Source organism: Salvelinus sp. IW2-2015, linkage group LG17 (genome assembly GCF_002910315.2).
Source record: "Salvelinus sp. IW2-2015 linkage group LG17, ASM291031v2, whole genome shotgun sequence".
Classification (NCBI taxonomy): Eukaryota; Metazoa; Chordata; class Actinopteri; order Salmoniformes; family Salmonidae; genus Salvelinus; species Salvelinus sp. IW2-2015.
In genome coordinates this window covers 3,824,584-3,836,862 of record NC_036857.1, presented here as the reverse complement: position 1 = coordinate 3,836,862, position 12,279 = coordinate 3,824,584, and the positions used below count along the sequence as shown (strand labels likewise).

Below are 12,279 nucleotides of genomic sequence, written 5' to 3'. Positions count from 1 at the left end.
GAGAAAGAATATGAGTTCATGTTGTCTTGTAAGAGTGATGTAATATGAACTACTAAATAAGTTCCTTCTGACCCCTTTTCATCCCCATTCCCTCCCTTCCCCTCTCCTTCCCCTCTCCTGACCCTCTCCTGACCCTCTTACCTCTGTTACCATGGAGAGGTCGATGAAAAAGCAGGTGATGCAGCATATCGCCACGACAACCTCGCGACGYAGCGAGCCCGCCATAGATTTGGGCGGTAGCATGTCCATGACCCCCGTGACGAAGCCCTCCACCCCAACAAACTGAGAAAGAGAGATTACTCTGATATTCTGCTACCATACTTTGATATGCTGTCATGTCATAATCATGATTATAATATATCGGATAATATTTCATTTTCTGATACTCTAATAACAGTTACTTCTATAGCAGCGCTGTTTGCGTCCTTGAATGGTCATGGGGGGAGAGATAGAGAGGAGAGATGGAGAGAGAGACCGATGGAGAGAGAGGAGTAGTGTATGAACAGAGAGGAGAGATGGAGAGAGAGAGATAGAGAGAGAAGCAGTGTACGAACAGAGAGGAGATATGGAGAGATAGAGATAGAGAGAGGAGTAGTGTATGAACAGAGAGGAGATGGAGAGAGAGAGATAGAGAGAGGAGTAGTGTATGAACAGAGAGGAGAGATGGAGAGAGAGAGATAGAGAGAGGAGCAGTGTATGAACAGAGAGGAGAGTGGACAGATGCTCTCTGTGAGGCAGACAGAGGCTCATTGACTGCCTCTGTGCTTGTGGAACAATGGCTGCAGGCCCTGGGACTAACAAAGATGGACTACTTTGATATACAACTCGACAAGTTCAAATGTCCCCACTGTGTCAAGGTAAGTGGCTGTGTGTGAACGCACAGTATGTGTCATAGAACTGCACACATTAACTGTCAGAATCCCTCTGTGTGTGTGTGTGTGTGTGTGTGTGTGTGTGTGTGTGTGTTGTGTGTGTTGTGTATGTGCATTGTCCAATACCTGGCTATCCAGGCCCAGTACCAACAGCATGAAGAAGAAGAGCGCTGCCCAGACTGGAGCCATAGGCATCAGAGTAACAGCCTTGGGATATGCTATGAACGCCAGGCCTGGACCTGGAGAGAGACAGAGGCAGAGTTAGTCAGCATTTTCACAACACCAAATGGGGAAGATAGACGGGAAGGGAAGATGTTTTATCAGGGCACAAGCTGAAAGGGATAAGGAAGGGGTCAGGGTGARTGCGATGAAGTCAAAGTGAGGATGAAGATATAGGGATGAATCACGGTGGGGAATTAACACCAGCCAAAATGCTAGTTAGATTTAGCCATTGGCTGGTAGAGTGTCTATTCTTAGAAGTCACATTGGTGGGTGGTCACAGAGTATTTGGGAACAGTTTTTTATTTTCAATTCAAAGCCAACATGTAAAAAATATATATACACTACCGTTCAAAAGTTTGGGGTCACTTAGAAATGTCCTTGTTTTCAAAAGATTTTTTAAAATTTTTAAGTCCATTAAAATAACATTAAATTGATCAGAAATACAGTGTAGACATTGTTAATGTTGTAAATGACTATTGTAGCTGGAAACGGCAGATTTTTAATGGAATATCTACATAGGCGTACAGAGGCCCATTATCAGCAACCATCCCTCCTGTGTTCCAATGGCACGTTGTCCAAGTATCATTTTAAAAGGCCAATTGATCATTAGAAAACCCTTTCGCAATTATGTTAGCACAGCTGAAAACTGTTGTTCTGATTAAAGAAGCAATACAACTGGCCTTCTTTAGACTAGTTGAGTATCTGGAGCGTCAGCATTTGTGGGTTCAAGTACAGGCTCAAAATGGCCAGAAACAAAGAACTTTCTTCTGAAACTCAAACTTGAAAAACAAGGATATTTCTAAGTGACCCCAAACTTTTGAATGGTAGTGTATATTTGAGTGTGCATGTGTTTTCTGTGATTTATCTTCATAATTAAAAACWAATCTGAAGAAAATGTGTCTGTTAAATGTTTTTGTGTCTGGAAAAATTTGGGCATCCACCAGCCACCTGGATGAGGTACAGGGGTAGTAGTGTTTTAGGGATCTCTGTCCTTACCACTCTCGGCCACCTTGCTGATGTCGACCCCCTGCTCTGCAGCCATGAAGCCCAGCACTGAGAACACCACAAACCCTGCAAAGAAACTGGTCCCACTGTTGATCATGGCTAGAACAAACGCATCTCTGCAGATAGAGAGAGAGAGAGAGAGAGAGAGACTTTAAAGACGTGGTATTGATATCAAGCAAACACACACACACACACACACACACACACACAACGACACACACACAACACACACACACAACACACACAAGTTAGGCCAACAACAAAAGTGAAAGATGTAATAATAGTGAATGAGTAATAGTGAGAAGATGAGTGAGACTAGAAAAGGGAAGTACGGAACGAAAGCTGGAGGCTAAAATAGATTGAAGGACGAAGGAGAGAAAGAGAGAAATAGACAGGAGGATCAGTAGGCTTTTCTCTGATAGCTGCTGTGTTGTCGGTGTAATTTGGATATCGACTCTAAAGCCACGAGWGCAAATGAGCTACTTTAAAAGACTAGGATAGCTGGCGGGCTGAAAGGAGAGAGTGATAGAAACAACAGGACAGTTAGTAGTGATACTGTACAGATCAATGTGTTGTTATCACTGTTCTTATTGATTCAAATGATGCTGCTATGACGCAGATCTGACAGGATTGGACAGGCGTAGGCAATAACAGCTACACTTCCACCTACTTCTACTTCCTGTGAAACATTAGGCTAGATCGTAAATGAGGATAGAGGGGCAACTCTGTAAAACCCATATAAATAAATAATACTGTAATACTATAGTATTGCTACTTATTTATACACTATAGTATTCATTGTAGTGTTTTTGCAGACGTTACTGTAGTATTTACTGTAGTATACTGTAGTATTTACAGGTATCTATAGTATAAATACTGTAGTGAAAGAAAACTATGGTATATACTATAGTAATTAATGTAGTGTTTTTGCGGCTTGTAGTATACCGTAGTATTTACTATAGTGTTTGTGCGGACTGTAATATACTGTAACATTTACTGTAGTGTTCTTGCRAAAATTACTGTAGTATTTTAGTTKAATTATCTTTGACATAGAAGTGGAGGCTTTCTCCTTGAGGAAACCTATTGGAGAAATACTAAAATTTTAGTATTTTTGTAAATTTTCCATAACCTGCAGGTAGGACTGGGGTCTGAACAGATAGTTCAGAGCATCTGCTCTTTTCTATAACCTGTATTGAACACAATATGGTCTATAATTGGCATGTAGGTTTCTCACTGATGTATAGCACAAATTGGGATATGGGGGMGGGGAATAAGCAGGGTATATGCAAATGAGGAACTGCAGTATTTACTATAGTTAAAAAAGTGTTGTTTTTGCAAACATTTTATTACAGTACTATTTACTATAGTATTCTACGACATTCTATAGTAAGTAATACACGTCTAGTATAGTATTCTACAGTATACTACAGAATTCTATAGTAAGTACTGTAGTATTCCATAGTAAACTGTTGTATTTTTTAATGTGGGTAGAAAAAGCCCTACCCTCCCTGTCCCATCCTCCCTGAGATGGATTAGCTTCCCTGTAGATAACGCTGAGTCATACTGCCAACTCTGTCCCACCAATAAGCCCCATTGTGCCCTTATTAAGAGCCAGCTATATGAGGAGTGTGTACACAACAACATGACCTGCATACTTGAGCTTTGTAGCATTGCTGTTGCTTTATGCAACAACAATCCAAACAGTCAGCATCCGGATTAGGGCTGTGGCGGTAACAAAAATTAGTCCGCCGGTGATTGTCAAGCAAATAACTGTCGGTCTCACGGTAATTGACCGTTAATTAACATAAACACATTTAGCATCTTCTGGCTTCCACACATAGCCTACAAGCCACTGATGCAGACCTTTGGAACATCTACATCTTARAAAGTATAATAAATCCATGTAATATAGCATACACCTTCACAATAAATTCATTATTTATTTTACACAGGTCTAAAGAAGCATGATATGAAGAAAATGTAGTCTATTTCTGAAGAACAGAATAGCATACTCTGAGTCGTCCTTATGTTAGGTCCTGATCTGGCTATGCCAAATGGCTGTGGTCTACACTAGTTCATTTAGCAGACAAGATTTGCTTAGAATTCCGTGGCATTATTTTATATTATGAAGAATACAATTGAACAAAGGTGAATAAAACATAAAGGATATTTTCTCCAAACGATTTGAGGGAGCGCGCACATGCGGCTATTCTGTGTTGAGCGGTTAACAAAGAAATAGGTATTCCTATATGCTTAATTTAGAGTTATTAATGTAACTTTAGTTGTTCTACAAATGTTGGGCTATATGTTTTGAATTTTAATACATTGTAAGGCTGCATGATGAGACTCTAATGATGATTTGAAAAAAGTCCCTTGAAAGACATGAGCTCTGCTTTGCTTTTTTTGCGCAGGCTGTACACACTACATCAGTCACTCATTCACAATTTCACAAGCACTTGATAATGCCTAAAATTTCACAGCGGCATCCCCTTTGTGTGTCCGTAATGCACCCTAAAAAAATGGCCATTGTGCCCTTTTCCCTGAGTGTTGCGTGCTCCATCACGTGATCAGGTCTTTCTCACAGGCTACAAGTGAAGAAAGACACATCGGTCGTCATTATCTAATTCTGAGGTGCTTATTGAAGATATTGGAAGAACTGTCCACTTTTACTTTTCATCAGCCAAAATTTAAAAAGGCACTCGCACATCTGAGCAATCTTATTTGCAGGTGCATGGCAACAATTGAACAAATTGAAGGAAAAAGGAAACCRCACACTGCTCTTGATAGTATCACCGATATTTAATAAGCTTACGTATCTGACGAAGGCCGTGTGGTATCGGTGATACTATCATGAGCAGTGTGCGGTTTTCTTTTTTCTTCAACTTTTCATCAGCCAACAAGATGAGTAGGCCTAACGAACAGCAAAAGCACTAGCCTATGTCAATCTACTATCTACCATGGAACAAAAGTCGACCTATTCTACTCTGAGCCAGAAATAAATATTCCAAACACAGTCTGGGACAGTTGTGGGATGCGATAGATCCCAAATGAATACAACCATTAGCATCCCCAAAAACGTTTTTACGGAATGTGGTTGACGCAACAGATCAGAATGTTTAGCTTAAAATGTTGATAAACTATTAGGGTATTTCTTCACATTATAAGCGCAGCAATGCGCACACCGTAGTAGGCTATAAGCGTGAATGTTCCATTAGCAGAAAACACCATAATCAAAAGTGACAGCAAATGCAATTATGCATGTAATGGTTTTATTATAAAAGGTGCATTTTWATGGGGRAAATGATTTYCCCCAAAATTGAAACTCACATGCTGCTTATGTAACAGTTAGGCTCTCCACCCCTTGTAAAGCGGATTATTGTTCTTAATTTTAAGAAGTTATTAGGCCACTTTAGTTGTGATACAAACCTACAGGCCACATGCGGTGTGTGACTATGATTAGAAGAAAATAGCAAAAAATGACATTATTTCTTATTCTGGGCATCATTCACAAGTGATARTATATAATTCACAAGTGATAGGCTAATATTGTCACCCATCAGACTATTCTTGATKTAATATTGTCTTTACATATACTAAATAATATACAGTACCAGTCAAAAGTTTGGACAAACCTACTCATTCAAGGGTTTTTCTTTATTTTTTACTCTTTTCTACATTGTAGAATAATAGTGAAGACATCAAAACTATGAAATAACTCAYATAACATGTAGTAACCAAAAAAGTGTATTTATATTTTAGATTCTTCAAAGTAGCTACCCTTTGCCTTGATGACAGCTTTGGACACTCTTAGCATTCTCTCAACCAGCTTCACCTGGAATGCTTTTCCAACAGTCTTGAAGGAGGTCCCACATATGCTGAGCACTTGTTGGCTGCTTTTCCTTCACTCTGCRGTACAACTCATCCCAAACCATCTCAATTGGGTTGAGGTCGGGTGATTGTGGAGGCTAGGTCATCTGATGCAGCACTCCATCACTCTTCTTCTTGGTCAAATAGCCCTTACACARCCTGGAGGTGTGTTTTGGGTAATTGTCCTGTTGATAGTCCCACTAAGCGCAAACCAGATGGGATAGCGGATCACTGCAGAATGCTGTGGTAGCCATACTGGTTAAGTGTGCATTGAATTCTAAATAAATCACTGACAGTGTCACCAGCAAAGCACCCCCACACCATCACATCTCCTCCTCTATGCTTCACGGTGGGAACCACACATGTGGAGATCACAAATACACGGCGGTTGGAAGCATAAATCTCAAATTTGGACTCATCAGACCAAAGGACCAATTCCCACCGGTCTAATGTCCATTGCTCATGTTTCTTKGCCCAAGCAAGTCTCTTCTTATTATTGGTGTCCTTTAGTAGTGGTTTCTTTGCAGCAATTTGACCATGAAGGCCTGATTCACACAGTCTTCTCTAAACAGTTGATGTTGAGATGTGTTACTTGAACTCTGTGAAGCATTTATTTGGGCTGCAAATTCTGAGACTGGTAACTCTAATKAACTTTTCCTCTGCAGAAGAGGTAACTCTGGGTCTTTCTTTCCTGTGGCGAGGCTCATGAGATCCATGTTCTTCATAGCGCTTGATGGTTTTTGCGACTGCACTTGAAAAAACKTTCAAAGTTCTTGACATTTTCCGTATTGACTGACCTTCATGTCTTAAAGTAATGATGGACTGTCATTTCTCTTTGCTTATTTGAGCTGTTCTTGCCATAATATGGACTTGGTCTTTTACCACATAGGGCTAACTTCTGTATACCAACCCTATCTTGTCACCACAAAACTGATTGGCTCAAACACATTAAGAAGAAAAGAAAGGAGGACACTTTTCCCCTGGTTTATTTTCATGCCAGCTAGGTAGGCTATATTCCTGTTGCAAATATAAGCAATGTGCTTAATAATAGGAAAGTTGAGAAATAAATATAGTAGGCCTAKCCTATTGAAAGCTGATAGGATTCTCCTCTTTTTAGTAGAGGCCAYCACTCTGTTTTCTTGCGGAATTGCATAGCCTATTGAAATGTTGCATAACATGAGCTCATGGGCTCTCATGAAGTGCTTGAYTAGGTTTTCGAATACATTTACATTGATGTCAGAGTGATTAGAGGGACAATAGAGTGCTGAGTACCAGGCAGTTAGCAAGTTTGGTAGGCTATTAACGACCAGCATCAGAGCTTGGAGAAGCCTAATTACCGTGACTAAACGGTCACATGGTTTTTGACAGCCCTAATCAGGACGCATTTGGAATCATCATCATCAGAGGTCCAGATAATAGTTCATGGCTACTGTATGTTGAGAGTGATTTGTGGAGTGATTTGTGGACAGATAGCACAACAGAGTGATACATGKATGAAGTGTTAAGTGTTAATTCAAGACAACCACTGAGAAACAAGTTAATGAGATCCTATAAAACTGTGAGGACAGGAGGTGAACGTGCTGATTGGTGGACAGGAGGTGAATGTGCTGATTGGTCCCTGATGATGAAGCATTGTTTTAACAGCTCCATTCATCAGCTCCATCATCTACTAGACTATAAACCAAATCAAAACTCAAACTCTCTCATACCCTGTTTACCCTCATTTACAGTTAATGGTTATCATATAGCCTACATCAGAGGACCATGACTAGCTAATATGAATACCTTCATAACTGAGACTGCGTGTACATTTCTAACTAAGGTAAACAAAAAATTATAGAAAAAAGTCATTGAAAGGCTACTCCTAAATGGACATTCCATAAATTCCCGCTAAGGCCTAACATTAGTATCGAGACTTGGTATCTATTAAAAAGCGTCCATATTATTGGCAACGTCCAGAAAACTGCCATTTTAGGAAGTTGGGTTTGTTTACATTTCTGAGTCAGTTTAGGCTAAACACATGCTTGAAGCATCTCAGCCATTCAACCCAGAGCTGCTGCAGCAGTGGGACTAGTGAGGGAGCTGACTCACTCTGATTATTAGATGTTATACTCAGACACTCTTGGGAGAATAATGGAAGTTCAAGACAATGCTTTTTTTTCTCTTACATTTTATCCAACTAAAAATAAAGATGCATAACCAATAACTAATTATCCCTGCAGTTTTTGGGGGGATCCAATTTGTGGTCATGTTTGGTAGCAGTGGTTGATGGGTTTTATGGTCTAACTGTGCTTTTTTGTCATACTTACTGGTAGCAGTTGTTGTGGAAGCGGTTGTAGCTGCCCAGGGCAGTTAAAGCACCCAGACCAATGGCATAGGAGAAGAAGATCTGAGTGCCAGCATCGATCCACACCTAGGAACACAACATGAATATTTATGTTAAAACAATCCTTGCATATCCCTGTGCAACACATGCTATCTGTACTGTACACACCATACCTGGGCTTCCCAGAGTTTGGACCAGTCTGGTTTCAGGTAGTACACAATCCCATCCAGCGCTCCAGGTAAGGTTACACCATGGGCCAACAGAACCACCAGGACCAGGTAAGGGAACAGAGCTGTGAAGTACACTACCTACAGGGAAGGGAACAGAAACTGTGAAGATACACTACCTATAGGGAAGGAAACAGAGCTGTGAAGTACACTACCTACAGGGAAGGAAACAGAGCTGTGAAGTACACTACCTACAGGGAAGGAACAGAGCTGTGAAGTACACTACCTATAGGGAAGGAAACAGAGCTGTGAAGTACACTACCTACAGGGAAGGAAACAGAGCTGTGAAGTACAATACCTACAGGGAAGGAACAGAGCTGTAAGTACACTACACAGGAAGAAACAGAGATGTGAAGTGTACTACCTATAGGGAAGGAAACAGCAGTGAAGTGCACTACCTACAGGGAAGGGAACAGAGCTGTGAAATGCACTACCTATAGGGAAGGGAACAGAGCTGTGAAGTACACTACCTACAGGGAAGGAAACAGAGATGTGAAATGCACTACCTACAGGGAAGGGAACAGAGATGTAAATGCACTACCTATAGGGAAGGAAACAACAGTGAAGTGCACTACCTACAGGGAAGGAAACAGAGCTGTGAAACACTACACTACAGGGAAGGAAACAGCAGTGAAGTGCACTACCTACAGGAAGGGAACAGAGCTGTGAAGTACACTACCTACAGGGAAGGAACAGAGCTGTGAAGTACACTACCTACAGGGAAGGAAACAGAGATGTGAAGTGTACTACCTATAGGGAAGGAACAGCAGTGAAGTGCACTACCTACAGGGAAGGGAACAGAGCTGTGAAGTACACTACCTACAGGGAAGGGAACAGAGATGTGAAGTACACTACCTACAGGAAGGAACAGAGCTGTGAAGTACACTACCTATAGGGAAGGAAACAGAGCTGTGAAGTACACTACCTACAGGGAAGGGAACAGAGCTGTGAAGTACACTACCTACAGGGAAGGAAACAGAGCTGTGAAGTACACTACCTACAGAGGAGGAACAGAGCTGTGAAGTACACTACCTATAGGGAAGGAAACAGAGCTGTGAAGTACACTACCTACAGGGAAGAAACAGAGCTGTGAAGTACACTACCTACAGGAAGGAAAACAGAGCTGTGAAGTACACTACCTACAGGGAAGGAACAGAGCTGTGAAGTACCTACCTATAGGGAAGGAAACAGAGATGTGAAGTACACTACCTACAGGGAAGGAAACAGAGCTGTGAAGTACACTACCTATAGGGAAGGAAACAGAGCTGTGAAGTACACTACCTACAGGGAAGGAACAAGAGCTGTGAAGTACACTACCTACAGGGAAGGAAACAGAGCTGTGAAGTACACTACCTAAGGAAGGAACAGAGCTGTGAAGTACACACCTATAGGGAAGGGAAACAGAGCTGTGAAGTACACTACCTATAGGGAAGGAAACAGAGCTGTGAAGTACACTACCTACAGGGAAGAAACGAGTGTAGAGTACACTACCTACAGGAGGAAACAGAGCTGTGAAGTACACTACCTACAGGGAAGGGAACAGAGCTGTGAAGTACACTACCTACAGGGAAGGGAACAGAGCTGTGAAGTACACACCTTCAGAAGAAACAGAGCTGTGAACTGACTGCTAGTGTTTCCTCCCACACTAGTTTATTACTTGACTTACAGACCTTATAGTATATCAATTGGTTGTTTCAAACCACCTAAAACCAACTTAGGCATAAAAGATGGTAATAAGAGCTAGAGTAGGGTCTCCACACTGGTGGGTGTGATGACATGACGTAACGTCCTCAAACAAGTGTGTGAACATCTACAGAGCATTCGGAAAGAATTCAGACCCCTTKACTTTTTTCCACATTTTGTTATGTTAAGGGGAGTTTCTCCCATTCTTCTCTGCAGATCCTCTCAAGCTCTGTCAGGTTGGATGGGGAGCGTCACTGCACAGMTATTTTCAGGTCTCTCCAGAGATGTTTGATCGAGTTCAAGTCCGSGCTCTGGCTGGGCCACTCAAGGACATTCAAAAACTTGTCCGGAAGCCACTCTTGTGTTTTCTTGGCTGTGTGCTTTAGGGTCTTTGTCCTGTTGGAAGGTGAACCTTCACCCCAGTCTGAGGTCCCTAGCACTCTGGAGCAGGTTTTCATCAAGGATCCCTCTGTACTTCGCTCCGTTCATCATTCCCTCGATCCTGACTGGTCTCCCAGTCCCTGAGAAACATCGCCACAGCATGATGCTGCCACCACCAGGCTTCACCGTAGGGATGGTGCCAGGTATCCTCCAGACGTGAAGCTTGGCATTCAGGCCAAAGAGTTCAATCTTGGTTTCATTAGACCAGAGAATCTTGTTTCTCATGGTCTGAGTCYTTTAGGTGCCTTTTGGCAAACTCCAAACGGGCTGTCATGTGCCTTTTACTGAGGAGTGGCTTCCGTCTGGCCACTCTACCATAAAGGCCTGATTGGTGGAGCGCTGCAGAGAATGGTTGGCCTTSTGGAAGGTTCTCCCATCTCCACAGAGGAACTCTGGAGCTCAATCAGAGTGACCATCGGGTTCTGGGTCACCTCACTGACCAAGGCCCTTCTCCCCCCGATTGCTCAGTTTGGACGGGCGGCCAGCTCTAAGAAGAGTCTTGGTGGTTTGAAACTTCKTCCATTTAAGAATGATGGAGGCCACTGTGTTCTTGGGGATCTTCAATGCTGCAGAAATGTTTTGGTACCCTTCCACAGACCTGTGCCTTGACACAATCTTGTTTCGGAGCTCTACGAACAATTCCTTTGACATCATGGTTTTGCTATGACATGCACTGTCAACTGTGGGACCATATAGACAGATGTTTCCAAATCATGTCCAATCAATTGAATTTACCACAGGTGGACTCCAATCAAGKTGTAGAAACATCTCAAGGATGATCAATGGAAACAGGATGCACCTGAGCTCAATTTTGAGTCCCATAGCAAAGGGTCTGAATACTTATGTAAGTAAGATATCTGTTTTCTTTTCATAGATTTGCAAGAATTTCCCAATTTTCCCCATTAAATCTGTTTTCACGTTGTCATTATGGGGCATAGATTGATGAGGATTTTTTTGTATTTAAATCCATTTTAGAATAAGGCTGAAACGTAACAAATCGTGTAAAAAGAATCTGAATACTTTCTGAATGCACTGTTAAAAAATGCACATCAGCCATTCATTATTTCATAATTTAATTTAAATCAAATCAATTGTATTGGTCACATAACACATGTTAGCAGATGTTAATGCAAGGGTAGCGAAATGCTTGTGCTTCTAGTTCGCACCGTGCAGTAATATCTAACAAGTAATCTAAAAATTTCACAACAACTACCTTATACACACAAGTGTAAATGAATGATTAATAATATTACATATAAATATATGGATGAGCGATGGCCAAACGCATAAGCAAGATGCAGGAAATGGTATAAAGTACAGTATAATACAATATGAGATGAGTAATGTGAGGGTATGTAACATTATATAAAGTGGCATTGTTTAAGTGACTAGTGATACATTTATTACATCCAAATGTTAAATCATAAAAGTGGCTAGAGATTGAGTCTGTATGTTGGCAGAGCCACTCAATGTTAGTGATGGCTGTTTAACAGTCTGATGGCCTTGAGATAGAAGCTGTTTTTCAGCCTCTCGGTCCCTGCTTTGATGCGCCTGTACTGACCTCGCCTCTGCATGATAGCGGGGTGAACAGGCAGTGGCTTGGTGGTTGTTGTCCTTGATGATCTTTTTGGCGCTT

At 41.6% G+C, this 12,279-nt stretch overlaps 1 protein-coding gene across 1 annotated transcript in view; it reads right to left on the bottom strand.

Annotated features, from left to right (window-relative positions):
* LOC139022614 (sodium- and chloride-dependent creatine transporter 1-like) overlaps window positions 1-12,279 on the bottom strand; it is a 47,697-nt gene that overhangs the window by 2,810 nt on the left and 32,608 nt on the right. Inside the window, exons 6-10 of the mRNA XM_070447809.1 lie at window positions 8,466-8,600; window positions 8,276-8,379; window positions 2,091-2,215; window positions 999-1,111; window positions 142-282 (exon numbers count right to left, since the gene is read on the bottom strand). Of these exons, the coding sequence (XP_070303910.1) occupies window positions 142-282; window positions 999-1,111; window positions 2,091-2,215; window positions 8,276-8,379; window positions 8,466-8,600 (618 nt within the window). The remainder of the gene's footprint in view (window positions 1-141; window positions 283-998; window positions 1,112-2,090; window positions 2,216-8,275; window positions 8,380-8,465; window positions 8,601-12,279) is intronic.